This window comes from Bufo bufo, chromosome 3, assembly GCF_905171765.1.
Source record: "Bufo bufo chromosome 3, aBufBuf1.1, whole genome shotgun sequence".
NCBI classification, from domain to species: Eukaryota; Metazoa; Chordata; class Amphibia; order Anura; family Bufonidae; genus Bufo; species Bufo bufo.
Window position 1 is genome coordinate 671,142,360 of NC_053391.1, and position 18,906 is coordinate 671,161,265.

The 18,906-nt window shown below is 43.3% G+C and overlaps 1 protein-coding gene across 2 annotated transcripts in view; it reads left to right on the top strand.

The window, feature by feature from the left end:
• NOX4 (NADPH oxidase 4) overlaps window positions 1–18,906 on the top strand; it is a 260,925-nt gene that overhangs the window by 45,946 nt on the left and 196,073 nt on the right. For both annotated transcript variants that reach the window (XM_040426362.1, XM_040426363.1), the window contains 2 exons: window positions 7,039–7,136; window positions 11,518–11,545. In XM_040426362.1, the coding sequence (XP_040282296.1) occupies window positions 7,039–7,136; window positions 11,518–11,545 (126 nt within the window). The remainder of the gene's footprint in view (window positions 1–7,038; window positions 7,137–11,517; window positions 11,546–18,906) is intronic.

Below are 18,906 nucleotides of genomic sequence, written 5' to 3' on the forward strand. Positions count from 1 at the left end.
AGTGTCCCCCATATAGTAGTTTCCCCCACACTTCCCCCCATACAGTAGTGTCCCCTACACTGCCCCCATACAGTAGTGTCCCACACACTAGTTTCCCCACACTGCCCCACACAGAAGTTTCCCCCACACTGCCCCCTACTGTAGTTTCCCCCACACTGCCCCCACACAGTAGTGACCCCCACACAATAATTTCCCTCACACTGCCCCCATACTGTAGTTTCCCCCACACAGTAGTTTCCCCCACACAGTAGTGTCCCCCACACTTTCCCTACACAGTAGTGTCCCCCATACAGTAATTTCCCCCACACTGCCCCCATACAGTAATTTTCCCCACACTGCCCCAGTCAGTAATTTCCCCCACAATGCCCCCACACAGAAATTTGCCCCACACTTTCCCCACACAGTAGTGTGCCCCACACAGTAATTTCTACCACACTGCCCCCATACAGTTATTTGCCCCACATGGCCCCCACTCAGTGATTTCCCCCGCACTGCCCCCATACAGTAATTTCCCCCAGACTGCCCCTTACAGTAATTTCCCCCAGACTGCCCCATACAGTAATTTCCCACAGACTGCCCCCATGCAGTAGTTTCCCTCACACTGCCCCCATACAGTAATTTCCCCCTTACTGTCCTCATACAGTAATTTCCCCCACACTGCCCCCCACACAGTAGTTTGCCCACACATTAGTTTCCCCCTACAGTAGTTTCCCCCACACAGTAGTGTCCCCCACACAGTAGTGTCCCCCACACTTTCCCCACACAGTAGTGTCCCCCACACAGTAATTTCCCCCACACCGCCCCCATACAGTAGTGTCCCCCACACAGTAGTTTCCCCCACACTGCCCCATACAGTAGTTTCCCCCACACTGCCCACATACTGTAGTTTCCCCCACATTGCCTCCACACAGTAGTTTCCCCCACACTTCCCCCCACACAGTAGTTTCCCCCACACTGCCCCACACAATCATTTCCCCCACACTGCCCCCACACAGTAGTTTACCCCACAGAGTAGTTTACCCCACACAGTAGTGTCCCCCACACTGCCCCCACACAGTAGTGTCCTTTCCCCCACACTTTCCCCACACAGTAGTGTCCCCCACACAGTAATTTCCCCCACACTGCCCCCCACAGTAATTTCCCCCACATTGCCCCCCACACAGTAGTTTCCCCATACAGCAGTTTCCCCCACACAGTAGTGTCCACACACTTTCCCCACATATCAGTGTCCCCCACACTTTCCCCACACAGTCGTGTCCCCCATGCAGTAATTTCCCCCACACTGCCCCCATACAGTAATTTCTCCCAACACTGCTCCGCACAGTAATTTCCCCTACACTGCCCCCACACAGTAGTGTTCCCCACACTTTTCCCACACAGTAGTGTCCCCCACACAGTAATTTCCCCCACACTGCCCCCATACAGTAGTGTCCCCCACACAATAGTTTCCCCCACACTGCCCCCACACAGTAGTTTACTACACACTGCCCCCATGCTGTAGTTTCCCCCACACTGCCCCCACACAGTAGTGTCCCCCACACTGCCACTACACAGTAATTTCCCCTACACTGCGCCCACACAGTAGTGTCCCCCACACTTTCCCAACACAGTAGTGTCTCCCACACAGTAGTTTCCCCCACACTGCCCCCCATACAGTAGTGTCCCCCACACTGCCCCCATACAGTAGTGTCCCCCACACTAGTTTCCCCACACTGCCCCCACACAGAAGTTTCCCCCACACTGCCCCCATACCGTAGTTTCCCCCACACTGCCCCCACACAGTAGTTTCCCCCACACAGTAGTGACCCCCACACAATAATTTCCCTCACACTGCCCCCATACTGTAGTTTCCCCCACACAGTAGTTTACCCCACACAGTAGTGTCCTCCACACTTTCCCCACATACTGTAGTAGTGTCTCCCACACTTTCCCCACACAGTAGTGTCCCCCATACAGTAATTTCCCCACACTGCCCCACTCAGTAATTTCCGCCACAATGCCCCCATACAGTAATTTGCCCCACACTGCTCCCATACAGTAATTTCCCCCACACTGGCCCCACTCAGTAATTTCCCCCACACTGCCCTTATTCACTAGTTTCCCTCACACTGCCCCCATACAGTAGTTTCCCCCACACTTCCCCCATAGAGTAATTTCCCCCACACTGCCCCCACACAGTAGTTTCCCTGACACAGTAGTTTCCCCCACACAGTCACACAGTAGCTTCCCCCACACAGTAGTGTCCCCCACTCTTTCCCCACACAGTAGTGTCCCCCACACAGTAATTTCCCCCACATTGCCCCCACACAGTAGTTTCCCCCATAAAGTAATTTCCCCCACACTGCTCCATACTGTAGTTTCCCACACACAGTAGTTTCCTCCACACTGTCCCCACACAGTAGTTTCCCCCACACTTCCCCCATACAGTAGTGTCCCCCACACTAGTTTCTCCGCACTGCCCCCACACAGAAGTTTCCCCCACACAGTAGTGTCCCCCACACTTCCCCCACAGTAATTTCCCCCACACTGCCCCACACAGTAGTTTTTTCCCCCACAGTAGTTTCCCCCATACAGTAGTTTCCCTCACACAGTAGTGTCCCCCACACAGTAATTTCTCCCACACAGTAGTGTCCCCCCACAGTAATTTCCCTCACAGTAATTTCCCACACACAGTAGTTTCCCCCACAAAGTAATTTCCCCCACACTGCCCCCACACAGTAGTGTCCCCCACACTGCCCCCACACAGTAGTGTCCCCCACACAGTAATTTCTCCCACACTGCCCCCATACAGTAGTGTCCACCACACTGCCCCCATACAGTAGTGTCCCCCACACTGCCCCCCACACAGTAGTTTCCCCCACATTGCCCATATAGTAATTCTCCCCGCACATAGTAATCCCTCTCATAATTATTGCCCCCACATAGTAATCCCTCCCATAATAATTTGCCCCCACACAGTATCCCACCATATTTTCCCTCAACATGTCCTCCTGTGTGCACCCCTACTCATGTCCCCCAAAGTTGGCGCATAAAATAAATAAATAAATAAATAAAAGCTAAATACTCACCTTCACTTGCTCGCAGAGTCCTGGCACTGTGCTGCTAAATCCCGGCACAGGCGCGCGCAATGACATCATCGCGAGTGCCTGCGCCGAGATTTCACTACCGCATAGGCCTCAGGCCTACTAGGTCTGAAGCCTATGGCGGTGATCGGCGGCGGTGCAGGGAACTATGTGCTCCGCTCTCATGCTCCGCCGCAGTATGTGGGTGTCAGCGCTTCAGCAATGAGCGCTTCCATCTATGGATGGAAGCGCTCATTGTTTCTGGACCTAGCAGTGGCACCCCTGTGAGAACCGAGGCGGACCCCCCCCCCCCCCCCGGACACGCCACTGAAACCCGCTAAAGTGCAGAAAAGAGTAAAATATATATTTGAGGAGCATTCCATTGTCAAGAGGAGTTGCGTGTAAAAGCTCTGTGGAGATAAACTGCCAAAAAACAAAGCTTATAGGCTCCACAGCCAACCTGCTCAGGAGATAAGTCTTCTGGTGCCTAAACAGACTTGACAAAGGCAGGATCTGGATATGCCCACCATACTATATTCTGCTGTGGAAACCTGTAGAACCATTAACTGCAAGTACAGCAACTTGTAAAAAAGATATAGAACTTAGTCCGACCTTGGGGGCTGCACTGTGGTTGCATAGTGAAAAAAAAGTTTCTTGATGCTTAAGTGTGGGTTAGCGAAGCGCAGTGCGAGGGAAAACTACTTTAAAGTGACATCTTGGCCTATCAACTACATTCGCAACATGAGATCTGTAAGATCTGTGAAATGGCAAAATTGTGGAAGAACTGCCAGTCCATGCATGCTGAGAACTGACTCTGAACATGATTCTTCAGTAAAGAACCGTTCTGCTGTTAACCTGGTGTCATTATTGCCTGCACCGTCACACTGCACCGCCATACCATTATTGGTTTGCACCTTACCATTCATCACCATCAAGGGCACCCCGATCCACCTTCAGGCAGGAGAAACCCCAGTACCACGGTGTGCCTCAAAGGGAAGAAAGGTGCTCCCTCCCATGACTGTACGGCCCAGGGGAGCATCAGAGTGAATAACCACTACAACCGCCATTTTACTACTATCACTCCTATCCTCTCCCCCACTCCTGGGCTCGCTGCACATGCAAGTCATCACCGCCAGCCAATCATTGGCCTTAAGGGTGTGCAGGAATGGCACATAGTACGGTTCATTTTTATGGTGAAGTATATCCCTCCATTGTGCAACTAGATTGGTTCCTCCTGTTTTAGGGACCCCCAAAATCTAAGGGCCCGCTTGCTCTTATCCTGTAAAATATTTGCTTGCTTTCTTCTATATACTATGGGCACCTGAGCTCAGTATATTTCCCTGCCAAATAAGCTCCCCATATAATGACTCTGAGCTGCACTCTGCTAAAGAGCGAATGTCACTCTCCTGATGCTCTTTTACATGCTCGGACGGTGTGACTTGGCAGCTCTAGAACATATGGGAATGGACGTTTTAAATTGTTTAATTTTCCCTTCGTTTGCCCGTGTCAACCTTTTTTTACAGATTGTCGGTGATGTCATCGTCTGGCTAAGTGTCTGCAGCAGATGGGAAAACCACGATTAGCAATTATCTGGTGGTTGATGCTGAAGTCAGCTCTCCGCAGACAGTGGTGTGATAACGAAGCCCCCTGTCCACCATCCCTGGTGTCCTCGTACACTACAGATGTGTTATGTTGGATACGGACCCCCCCCCCCCCACACCAGTGGCTTCTTGTTTATTGTGGTTGATTTCCCACCGAGGCCCTTCATCTCATTTCTCTGCTGGCTTTCATAGAGCAGCCATATGTGCTTAGTGCCGGTTGTCATTCATCCGCACATGCTTCCCATTGTATGTCTCATGGACAGGGAAGAGTGGTGACTCAGAAATTGGCGATTTGAACCCCGGAGGGAGGTGCAATTATCTGTCGTTAAGAAAAAAAAAAAAAAAGACTGGTGATTGCTTGACATCTGCTTTCTCAGTGATACTCTTCTGACAAATTACTTGTGACTATGTCACATGTCCTTGTAAAACGTAAAAGCGGAATTCCACCATAATGTGTATCTTCTGTCCATGGCCTGAGCTGAGCTCCAGTTATGTTCCTGGCCTGAGCTGAGGAAGTATCTTGGCTGATGCAACCATTTTAAGCAGTTCTAATTTTGTGACAAGGTCACCCAGGCTTTAGAGAAAAAATATAGCTCTGACTGACTCCTATTTCCTCCCATTCTTCTCTCTAGAACTTCTGTGTTCTTGACCCGCACCTGGTTTTGGCTCACAATAACTAATGGAAATAACTGACCAAATAACTGAAGTGTGAACTCAGCCTAAGTTCTCAGGGGGTACTGGTTCTCTTTGAGGAGATCCAGTCTTACAGGCAATGCTTCCTGGGGGAAAAAAAAAGTATTCAAATTAGCTCTCCTCAGGAAGGAAGAGAACTGTCTGTCTAGTGCCACCTATAGGTAGCTACCCTCTAATTTAATATCTGACCCATTAAAAGGAGTTGTCCCATAAAAAATATTCTACAGTTTTCAAACTAGTCCCAGGATCTGAATACTATTGTAATTGCATGTAATTAAAAATGTAGTATAGCCGCTGAGCTATTCAATAAAATGTATCTGTATAGCGCCACCTGCTGTTTTTTTTTTCTTATTTCTTTGTCCGACTAACTGAGGTGGTCGCACATGCTCAGTTTCATCCATCAACTGCCTCCTGAGCTGTGATAGGGAGAGCATGGACACACTCCCTGAGCTGTGATAGGGAGAGAGCTGAAATGAACAATTAGAGCAATGAATGGGGAGATCTCTGGATCCATGTGAGGTACAGGGCTGGTTCTAGCTTTGTCAGAAAGAGATTATCATGTACTAGGATAACCTCTTTAAAGAGCCTTGAAGCATGGCTAGGGATATCAACCAAACTACACGAATAGAGCGATTTAAAAAAATTCAACCAATGGGGGACATGGATAACATGAAGTAGAAGACGAACATAATCAGTTTGTCACAAGGTTCCTCAAGCTTTATGGAAATACACAGCTCTGCCTTCTATTCCCTTGACTCACTTTCCAGTCCCTCTTTCTGAGGATCCTGGTCTATGAGAGATAAATCTCTAAGCAGGGGTATACACAGAAAAGACGGGGCCACAGAGCAAGGATCAAAATGGGCAAATAGTGGACAACCCCTTTAAAAGGAAACTGATCAAAACCGTTTTGAATCCTTAGGGTACTTTCACACTTGCGTTGTTTGATTCCGGCAGGCAGTTCCGTTGCCTGAACTCCCTGCCTGATCAGGCAAACTGTATGCAAAAGCATGTCATTTTTTTCTGACTGATCAGGCATGTTTCAGACTGTTCAGGGTCCTGATCAGTCTGAAAAATGCCTGATTAGTCCGAAAAATGCATTGCAATACCAGATCTGTTTTTTCCGGTGTCATCAGGCAAAACGGATCTGGTATTTATTTTCTTCACATTTTTAAAGGTCTGCGCATGCGTCAATGCAGCAATTTGAACTAATACATCCCTATGGAAAAAAAAAATGCCGGATCCGGCATTTAGGCAAATGTTCCGGTTTTTTTTGGGCCGGAGATAAAACTGTAGCATGCTGCGGTATTATCTCCATCCTGAAAATTCAAAAAGACTGAACTGAAGACATCCTGAACGGATTACTCTCCATTCAGAATGCATGGGGATAAAACTGATCAGTTTTTTTCCGGTATTGAGCCCCTAGGACAGAACTCTATGCCGGAAAAGAAAAACGCTAGTGTGACTGACAAGGGCATCACAACCCATGTCCACAATAATAAATATGAAGATGATTTCTTATACATATATGTAACAGATGTAGCAAAGCTGAATTTGCTGTTTCACTTCAATATAGTAATATCTCACCTAAGTGCACATATAATGCCAAATGACTTGTCTTGACTCTGCTACATCTGTGCTGTACTAAAGCAGACAATATAGTAACCATATCATCTTCTCTCTAGCTGTCCACGTCGGCGCTCACATCATTAATGCTGCTAACTTTTCTACAAACTACAACAGTGAATATATTGCACTTAATGTTGCCCACTACAAAAATGAGGTAAGTGGTAGTGATATGCTTTTGGTTTATCTAAAGGAATGTACACACAATGTTTTTTTTTTTTACATGAACTTGGCAAGTGTATCCTGCATCAAAATACATGCTAAAATCTCTATGATATGGAGAGTCGATCCTCATGAGACGCTCCCTCTACCCATTATACGGGCAGCCATTTATAGTATACTACTTTTACAGCAGCTTCTGCAGGAAGAAGGTCTAGCCAAAGAACGTTTTTCTTGAAAAGAATTAGCTCTTTGCTCAGATGTAGGCAATGGCTGATTACCAAGGAACACCGTATTCCATGGAGACCAGGGAACAATTAAATGAATGGTTGTCCTTCCAAAAAATATGCTAGATTTCAGGGACCAAAGGTGGTTTGGCATAAACCTTTGCTTTGGGCGCTGAGAAAGCTTGTCGTATTAAAGGGGTTGTCCCACAAAAAATATTCTACAATTTTTAAAACAGCACCTGGATCTGACTACTTTTGTAATTGCATGTAATTAAAAATTAAACATAGCCACTGAGTTATTTGATAAAATCTACCTCTATAGCGCCACCTGCAGTTTGTTTTCTTATTTCTTTGTCCTGCTCACTGAGGTGGCCACACATGCTCAGTTCCATCCTTCAACTGCCTCCTGAGCTGTGATAGGGAGAGCATGGACACGCCTCCTGAGCTGTGATAGGGAGAGCTGAGACACGCCCCCTGAGCTGTGATAGGGAGAGCTGAGACACGACCCCTGAGCTGCAGCAGAAAAGACACTCCCCCTGAGTTTCCAGCTTGAGATAAATCTAGCAGAGCAAAGAAATGGGCGCTCTCTGGACCCATGTGAGGTCCAGGGCTGGTTCTAGCTTTGTTAGAAAGAGATTGTCCTGTACTATATGATGATTTTTTTTACATTAGTCATGGAATAACCCCTTAAAAATGTGCAATTGGCACTAGTAATCAGATTTCCAAGTGGTTTTTGCAGTTCTTTTTTTGGTGTTTCACTTCTCCCAATGCCCCATATTCAAGATGTAAGGTAGTGTCCTTGATAAGACCAGGGGCAGATTGGCCATAGACCTTAACCTTACAGGGAAATTTCCCGGTGGGCTGATGCCCAGGGGGCCACTGTACCTCTCCTCTCTGTTGCTGGCCTTTACATAAGGAGAACGTAATTAACGCTGTGAGAATCAGGTACTCATGTATTCAGCCAGCGACCACACATCCCCTCCTGAATTCAACTGCTGTGGCCCACATCTCACCTCCTAAGCCCCTTGCTCCATATCTTAATCAGAGACAACTGCTTGGTCGGTATTTAGCACTATGGTATTGCTATACCCACCTACTTGTGATGCTCAGCCTTCTGTCAATATGGACCCACCTATAACATGGGGCCACTTTTAGGTTTTTTTCCAGGACCACTTTTAGGTTTGTTTTCCAGGGCCACTTTAAGTTCCCAGTCCACCTCTGGATGAGACAAAACTTCTTAAGATATCTTCTCTGCGCAATCTTGTCTTGGTAAATTTGTAATTTGCACTAGTAACCAGATTTCCAGGCAGTCTCTACTTTTTTAATGTTTCCTTGATCCCAGTGCCCCATATTCAAGATATAATGGTGTGTTCTTGATCATACAAGACCTCTTATGATCTCCTCTCTGGTTGAATTTGTCCTGATAAATTTGGAATTGCCATTTGTAATCAGATTTCCAGATGGATTCTACATTTATGTTTTTAATGTTTCACTGCGCCAAGTTCCCCATATCCAAGAAATAATAGTGTGTTCTTGATGATACAAGATATCTTATTATATCTTCTCTTGCCGATCTTGTCCTGGTAAATTTGTAATTGGCACAAGTAATCAGATTTTCAGGTGCCTTCTGTATGTTCCAGTCCAGATCACGGGTTTGTGGTAAATTTCTGATCCTGTTACTTGCATTGATGGAATATAGTAATGATACAAGACCAGTTATGATCAACTCTCTGGCCGATCTTGTCTTGGTAAATTTGTAATTGGCACTAGTAATCAGATTTTCAGGTGCCTTCTGTATGTTCCAGTCCAGATCGCTGGTTTGTGGTAAAATTTCTGATCCTGTTACTTGCATTGATTGAATATAGTAATGATACAAGACCAGTTATAAACAACTCTCTGGCCGATCTTGTCTTGGTAAATTTATAATTGGCACTAGTAATCAGATTTTCAGGTGCCTTCTGTATGTTCCAGTCCAGATCACGGGTTTGTGGTAAAATTTCTGCTCCTGTTATTTGTATTGATGGAATATACACTGCGTGCAGAATTATTAGGCAAATGAGTATTTTGACCACATCATCCTCTTTATGCATGTTGTCTTACTCCAAGCTGTATAGGCTCGAAAGCCTACTACCAATTAAGCATATTAGGTGATGTGCATCTCTGTAATGAGAAGGGGTGTGGTCTAATGACATCAACACCCTATATTAGGTGTGCATAATTATTAGGCAACTTCCTTTCCTTTGGCAAAATGGGTCAAAAGAAGGACTTGACAGGCTCAGAAAAGTCAAAAATAGTGAGACATCTTGCAGAGGGATGCAGCACTCTTAAAATTGCAAAGCTTCTGAAGCGTGATCATCGAACAATCAAGCGTTTCATTCAAAATAGTCAACAGGGTCGCAAGAAGCGCGCGGAAAAACCAAGGCGCAAAATAACTGCCCATGAACTAAGAAAAGTCAAGCGTGCAGCTGCCAAGATGCCACTTGCCACCAGTTTGGCCATATTTCAGAGCTGCAACATCACTGGAGTGCCCAAAAGCACAAGGTGTGCAATACTCAGAGACATGGCCAAGGTAAGAAAGGCTGAAAGACGACCACCACTGAACAAGACACACAAGCTGAAACGTCAAGACTGGGCCAAGAAATATCTCAAGACTGATTTTTCTAAGGTTTTATGGACTGATGAAATGAGAGTGAGTCTTGATGGGCCAGATGGATGGGCCCGTGGCTGGATTGGTAAAGGGAAGAGAGCTCCAGTACGACTCAGATACCAGCAAGGTGGAGGTGGAGTACTGGTTTGGGCTGGTATCATCAAAGATGAGCTTGTGGGGCCTTTTCGGGTTGAGGATGGAGTCAAGCTCAACTCCCAGTCCTACTGCCAGTTTCTGGAAGACACCTTCTTCAAGCAGTGGTACAGGAAGAAGTCTGCATCCTTCAAGAAAAACATGATTTTCATGCAGGACAATGCTCCATCACACGCGTCCAAGTACTCCACAGCGTGGCTGGCAAGAAAGGGTATAAAAGAAGAAAATATAATGACATGGCCTCCTTGTTCACCTGATCTGAACCCCATTGAGAACCTGTGGTCCATCATCAAATGTGAGATTTACAAGGAGGGAAAACAGTACACCTCTCTGAACAGTGTCTGGGAGGCTGTGGTTGCTGCTGCACGCAATGTTGATGGTGAACAGATCAAAACACTGACAGAATCCATGGATGGCAGGCTTTTGAGTGTTCTTGCAAAGAAAGGTGGCTATATTGGTCACTGATTTGTTTTTGTTTTGTTTTTGAATGTCAGAAATGTATATTTGTGAATGTTGAGATGTTATATTGGTTTCACTGGTAAAAATAAATAATTGAAATGGGTAAATATTTGTTTTTTGTTAAGTTGCCTAATAATTATGCACAGTAATAGTCACCTGCACACACAGATATCCCCCTAAAATAGCTAAAACTAAAAACAAACTAAAAACTACTTCCAAAAATATTCAGCTTTGATATTAATGAGTTTTTTGGGTTCATTGAGAACATGGTTGTTGTTCAATAATAAAATTAATCCTCAAAAATACAACTTGCCTAATAATTCTGCACTCCCTGTAGTAATGATACAAGGCCAGTTATGATCTTCTCTCTGCCCACTCTTGTCTTGGTAAATTTGTGATTGGCACTAGTAATCAGATTTTCAGGTGGCTTCTGTATGTTCCAATCCAGCTTTTGTGTTAAAATATATGACCGTGTTATTTTTATTGATGAAATATAGTGATGTATTATCAGATTTTTTTTTGCATTAATTCTAGTATGGCTGTGGTGCCCATTCCTGAAAATAAGTGTTATATAGACATTACAGGCTAAGGCAGGCAAAACAAGGGAATGTCCATTTATTCTACTGAACTCATTTATCAAGTGAAATGAGTGAGCAATATTCATCACATATTATATTCCGGAGATGACAGGAGACTGAGGACCCCAGAGCTGCAGGAATGAAGATTCATGAAGGATAATATGTCATTTGTCAGTATTTTGCTTGTCAATGTTTTGTGTCTTAATAATTAAAGTTAAGCAGTTTATGGACTCTCAAATTTGATTCCTAACACAAAGCAATTCCATTCCAGACACGACCTTCAATTTGCTGTTTTTATTTTGTTCTTCATTTCAGGATCCAAGGAAAATTATCTTCACTTCGGGTGAGTGTCACTGATTTAAATGGGAAATTACATATTGGGGAAAGGGGGGGGAGGTATAGACTGTAGCAGTTTGTGTTGTGCAGTAATGTCGTTTGGGGCCATAGTCTGCGCATGGGAACATTTTGAAATCGGACCCCTTGTCATTCTACATTGACAGAGGATTCATCTGCAATTATTCTGCTACCTGTGTGGATTAAATGCAAGTGATAAAATGCACTTCTGTTTAACAGATGTAGCAGGGCTGAAGTTGTCTTTTAATTGTTGGTGGCCTTTTAGATTGCGCGTCTTGAAAATTGAGTTTTAGACATTTCGGGAAGATGCACAGAATATGCCATAAATAGATATGGGTCCAACATCTGGAACCTGCACCTATATCCAGAATGGAGTTCCCCTGAACCCTGCCCTGCTTGGTGAGGTGGCCTATGCACCTAAGCTGAAATTAATAGAGAGGTGTCCGCATATGTGGCATGCCTCTTTTACATATATTTGCATATATGTACCTAGCCTTTCATGGGTCCAAATCATCTGACATTCTAGTGAATACATGGGGCCTGCACCGACCTTCGGAATGGGACCCCCGAAGTGAGCGGAAAGTGGCAGCCCTTCCAGAACTTTCATAGAAATTAATTGAAAGCACGCTGCACTCTTCTTCACTTTCGGGGGCGCATTCTGGAGATAGGTGGGGGTCTCAATTCTGGGACCAACACCTGCCTGACATTGGTGGCTTATCCTAGCGATATGTCACCAATGTCTCAGATGAGACAACCCCTTAAAGTTCCTCTCCTTTTAATGATTATGAGATGACTCTGCTGGCTTTTCCTCCTGTCTACACAGCAACACTGAGATGTGAGCTGCAGGAAACAGAAAATATTAGCCTATTGTTTCTGCTCCGGTGACCAGAAATTGTCACGGGGTTCCGAAGGTGCACTCGGTCCCCCATTTCCCGCAGACCTGTTGCTTAGCTTTGGGAATGAGGATCTGTGTTTGACCTCATTCCCAGGGCGGCTTTGCTGGCTGGGTGGCTCCCTGCTCCTAGTCTGCCTTGAGCGCCGAGCTGATCACTCGGTGCTCGACTGGTTGGCCTGTCGGTCATGTGACGCTGGCCACGTCACATGACCCTCACTCCCAACTATAAATACAGGCAGCCTGCTGGCCACAGGTTGCCTATTAATTTCTAGGTTCCTGGCTATTTGTTGGACTACTGAATACTTACCTGATCCTGTTCCCTGACGATCCTTTGCCTGCTCCTCCTGTACTGCGCATCCATCCTGGTATTGTGACCTCGGCTCCCACCTGACTACTCTCTTAGGACTCCTCTTGTACTTCTCTGCTCTCCTGGTATTTATGACCCCGGCTTCTCCTGACCATTCTTTGCTTAATCCGTTGTACAGCGTAGCTCTCTTGGTTCTGACTCGGTCCGTTCATGTTCCGTATTTTGTCTTGTCTGTCTTCCCTGCACATATCCTAAGTTAGGGACTGCCGTCCAGTTGTCCCCTGTCATCAGGACTCGTGAGGCAAGTAGGCAGGGCCAGGGGTGAGGGTGGAGCGCAGTGGTCACTATCCTCCCCCCTGTGTGTGTGTGGACGTGACCGTTACAGAAATGTAATATCCAGGATATTTTATATTGACAGCCACATCAATTTATGTACATGATTCCCCCTGCTCGTTTAATTTCCTCTCAGAATGTCCACTTCATGTGTCCAGTACAGGTGGTCGTTCACACATGCTGAGTAGCTTCAGATGCTCTTGTATACAGGCAGCGGTTGAGTACTATTTAATTATTATGTTTTGAATGATCTTTATATTTTATTATAAAGCAACTGTTTTAACCTTTATTTTTTGGAGAATTCATAATGATTTGTATACTAGGGTGAAAAATCTGTTGCATCTTTTTCATATTTTAAGAACTTTATCAGTGACTTTGGTAGGACAGAGCTCCCCAGTTTGTGGCGGCGTTATAGTTTTGCAACAAATGGCAAGCCATAGGCAGGGACAGGCTTGGCATTTCTGGTGCCCCAAGCAAAGTCATAGCTGGGGACCCTAATCAGGACAACCAGCCTGGAATTGCTATTCCTGGCAGCTATTCTCTTTCTGTCCACAAAAGCGTCCTTTGGACACAGGTGCATTTAAAAGTTGTGGCCTGGGCAGATTATACCTCTTTTACTGCCTAAGGTGAAAACTGAAATGGTGCCCGCACCGCCATGCCAAATTCTCAATCTACCCTATACCCTCAGCCCTACTGCTCAAGGCATGTTTGACTTGGACATTATAGACAACACTACACTACATAATGTCTATTCTGATATAGAGGTTCTCTTTCCTCATCTTCTCCGTTCGGACCAGACCACCATGATCAATTAGGTCAGCTGCGTCTCGTCTCCTCTGCACCAACAGTACTACATACTGCTGATACCTACAATACTGTGCCCACTCTGCTTACTAATGCCTCCAAATACTATACCTACAAAATAACAGTGCCATACAGATAGCCCCCAAACTGCTCCTAAAAGTCCAACCAATAGTAATTATTTCATATTTATAACTATCTCAACTAACTATCTCAGAGTGCCCTCACTAGTAGTAGTGCCCCCAATAGTGATAATGCACTCCAACAGTGCCTTAATTAGTAGCAAAACCCTCCATATTGTGCCCAATAATAATGCCCCACAGGACCCCAGTAGTAATAATGCAGTTATAATGCCCCCTGTAGTGCCCCCAGTATGGCCCCTAGCATTTATAAAGCCTGCAGTAGTGCAACTAGTATTTAATGACACCAGTGTTTATAATCGCTCCCCTGTAGTGGCCCCAGTATGTTTCATGTCCCCAGTTAGGCCCACTGTATTATTATGTCCCCCAGCAGAGCCCATTTATTTATAATGCTCTCCACTCTGTACTGCCCCCTGTATTATGTACCCCAGCAGTGCCGTCTATTTATGATGCCCCCCAGTAGTGCCATCTGTATTTTTAGAATGTCCCCCAGTAATGCCCCGTGTATGTTTATAATTCCCCCTGTAGTGCCCATGTATTTTTATAATGTTCTCTAGGGGTGGTTCCTTTATGTATTGCCCTCTTTTCTGCCCCCAGTATGTCGTCAGCAGTTCCCACCTTTATGTCCTCCCCCTCTATACTGCGCCCAATAGTGTCAGGAAAAGTACTTACCTCACTCCCATCTTATGTCGCCATATGGATGCGTTGCTTGCATCCTGGTGCAGGAGGTGCAATGACATCATCACAGCCGCCTACACAGGGATGCAGGCAGACACGACAACATCATTGTTCTGTCTAAATACCCGGCGCATGAGGTCACGTTGATCGAGACTGCCTGCACCATAGTCTTAAAGGCCTAGCAGCCTATGAGGTGTACAGTGGGGACAGGTGCTGTCGGCTACCGTGCCATTCAGCCTGAGGCAAGATGTGGCGCTGTCTGATTCCCGTGACAGGAAGCCCAGAGGGGCCCCCTGACAGGCAGAGCCCCACGCAATTACATGGTTTGCATGGCTGTCAAGACCGCTACTGGCCATGGGTTAGGGACCAATTCTGCTCTCTTTTCACTAAGTAATTATAGGATCAGAGTCTCTGATGCTAATTATCACTGTGACTTTGTATTTGGCACTGGCCAAAGATGTGCCAGCCAATTTTAATAATGTTTGACCTTTCTGAGAATTGGCAGAATTTTCCACTTTGGCTATGTGAAAAAGATTGATGTAAATTACAGTAATTCATTATTAGAAGTTTTCATGCATGCCGATGTGCATTTCATTAACTTTTATATAAATAGGGAAATCTGTGAAATCTTCTCAGAAAGAAGCAGTGATCTCCAACCTGTGGGTATCCAACCACGCCACAAGTTAAAGATAGAGATTGCAGATTACCTTTTTCTTCTGCTCAGTGTGGTCCCCTATTACGTCATACAATTTGTATGATCTGCCAAAATAGTGGAGGAAAGAAACCTCTGTGGCTCCAAAAATATTGTTGTACAAGAATATACCCGCTATAATGTTGCCCCTAATATACAAAAATATTGCTACTATACTACTGCCTCCTATGTACAAGAATATAACTACTATAATACTGACTCCTACCGTATATCCAAAAATATAATTACTATAATACTGCCTACTGTGTACAAGAATATAGCTACTATAATACTACTCCTATGTACAAGAATATAACTACTATAATACTGCTCCTATGTACGGTACAAGAATATAACTTCTATAATACTGCTCCTGTGTAAAATAATATAACTACTATAATACCATACTACTCCCTGTGTACAAGAATATAACTACTATAATACTGCTCCAATGTACAAGAATATAACTACTATAATACTGCCTGCTATGTACAAGTATATAACTACTATAATACTGCTCCTATGTACAAGATTATAACTACTATAATACAGCCTCCTATGTGCAAGAATATAACTACTATAATACTGCCTTCCTATGTACAAGAATACAACTACTATAATACTGCCCCTATGTAAAAGAATATAACTACTATAATACTGCTCCTATGTACAAGAATATAACTACTACAATACTGCCTCCTATGTACAAGAATATAACTACTATAATACTGCTCCTATGTACAAGAATATAACTACTATAATACTGCTCCTATGTACAAGAATATAACTACTATAATACTGCTCCTATGTTTAGGAATATAAATACTTTAATACTGCCTCTTATGTACAAGAATATAACTAGTATAATACGGCTCCAATGTACAAGAATATAACTACTATAATACTGCTCCAATGTACAAGAATATAACTCCTACAATACTGCCTCCTATGTACAAGAATATAACTACTATAATACTGCTCCTATGTACAAGAATATAACTACTATAATACTGCCTCCTATGTACAAGAATATAACTACTATAATACTGCTCCTATGTACAAGAATATAACTAGTATAATAATGCTCCTATGTTTAAGAATATAACTACTTTAATACTGACTCTTATGTACAAGAATATAACTAGTATAATACTACCTCGTATGTACAAGAATATAACTACTATAATACTACCTCCTATGTACAAGAATATAACTACTATAATACTGTCACGGCTGTATGTGAGCAACAATAGTATACACAGTAAAAGAGCTACTGACCGGACCCAAACTAGGGAGGATAAAGGGTGACCCCTGTCAGACCCTCAAAGCTCTCCCTATTCTGCTAAAGCACATGCCCGGATCCCAATGGCGGAACGAGGCATGCCCACGTGCCTAAGACTGATGACCACTGTAACCCCTACAATAGTGGAAGGGGCACGGCCACCGGTGCCCTACTCAGTATATGGAGGGAACCGTGGCCACCTCAGATCCAGTCAGAAAATAATCAGGTACACAACAATGTCTGTACACTTAGCTGAAGGTGTTGCAGCCGCAGAGAAGACGGATCCAAGGACAGCTGGCAATATCCGGAGTGCTTGCTGCAGCAGAACACAGGTCCAGTGAACTGATAGCTACAAGTGAAGATACTAAAGCAAGAGCTACAACTGAAATGAGAACTATAATCCACGCCCTACAATAGGAGGAGGGGTGATATAAAGAGATGGAAATCAAACGCATGAGGAACAGCTGGGAGGAAGGAAACCAAAAGTAAACAGAGCAGTGAGAACTCCTCCCAGCTCTAGTAGTGACATCATCACAGGGGTGGAGAAACAGAGCTGTGAGAACGTCCCAAAGCTCTGGTAGTGACAAATACTGCTCCAATGTACAAGAATATAACTACTATAATAGTGTTCCTATGTACAAGAATATAACTACTATAATACTACCTCCTATGTACAAGAATATAACTACTATAATACTGCTCCTATGTACAAGAATATAACTACTATAATACTGCTCCTATGTACAAGAATATAACTACTATAATACTGCTCCTATGTACAAGAATATAACTACTATAATACTGCTCCTATGTACAAGAATAAATTACTATAATACTGCTCCTATGTACAAGAATATAACTAGTATAATACTACCTCCTATGTACAAGAATATAACTAGTATAATACTACCTCGTATGTACAAGAATATAACTACTATAATACTACCTCCTATGTACAAGAATATAACTACTATAATACTGCTCCAATGTACAAGAATATAACTACTATAATAGTGTTCCTATGTACAAGAATATAACTACTATAATACTACCTCCTATGTACAAGAATATAACTACTATAATACTGCTCCTATGTACAAGAATATAACTACTATAATACTGCTCCTATGTACAAGAATATAACTACTATAATACTGCTCCTATGTACAAGAATAAATTACTATAATACTGCTCCTATGTACAAGAATATAAATAGTATAATACTACCTCCTATGTACAAGAATATAACTACTATAATACTACCTTGTATGTACAAGAATATAACTACTATAATACTACCTCCTATATACAAGAATATAACTACTATAATACTGCTCCTATGTACAAGAATATAACTACTATAATACTGCTCCTATGTACAAGAATATAAATACTATAATACTGCTCCTATATACAAGAATATAACTACTATAATACTGCTCCTATGTACAAGAATATAACTACTATAATACTGCTCCTATGTACAAGAATATAACTAGTATAATACTACCTCCTATGTTCAAGAATATAACTACTATAATACTACCTCGTATGTACAAGAATATAACTACTATAATACTACCTCCTATGTACAAGAATATAACTACTATAATACTGCTCCTATGTACAAGAATATAACTACAATAATACTGCTCCTAGGTACAAGAATATAACTACTATAATACTGCTCCTATGTACAAGAATATAACTACTATAATACTGCTCCTATGTTCAAGAATATAACTACTATAATACTGCTCCTATGTACAAGAATATAACTACTATAATACTGCTCTTATGTACAAGAATATAACTACTATAATACTGCTCCTATGTACAAGAACATAACTACTATAATACTGCTTCTATGTACAAGGATATAACTACTATAATACTGCCTCCTATGTACAAGAATATAACTACTATAATACTGCTCCTATGTACAAGAATATAACTACTATAATACTGCCTCCTATGTACAAGAATATAACTACTATAATACTGCTCCTATGTACAAGAATATAACTACTATAATACTGCTTCTATGTACAAGTATATAACTACTATAATACTGCTCCTATGTACAAGAATATAACTACTATACTACTGCCTCCTATGTACAAGAATATAACTACTATAATACTGCTCCTATGTACAAGAATATAACTACTATAATACTGCCTCCTATGTACAAGAATATAACTACTATAATACTGCTCCTAT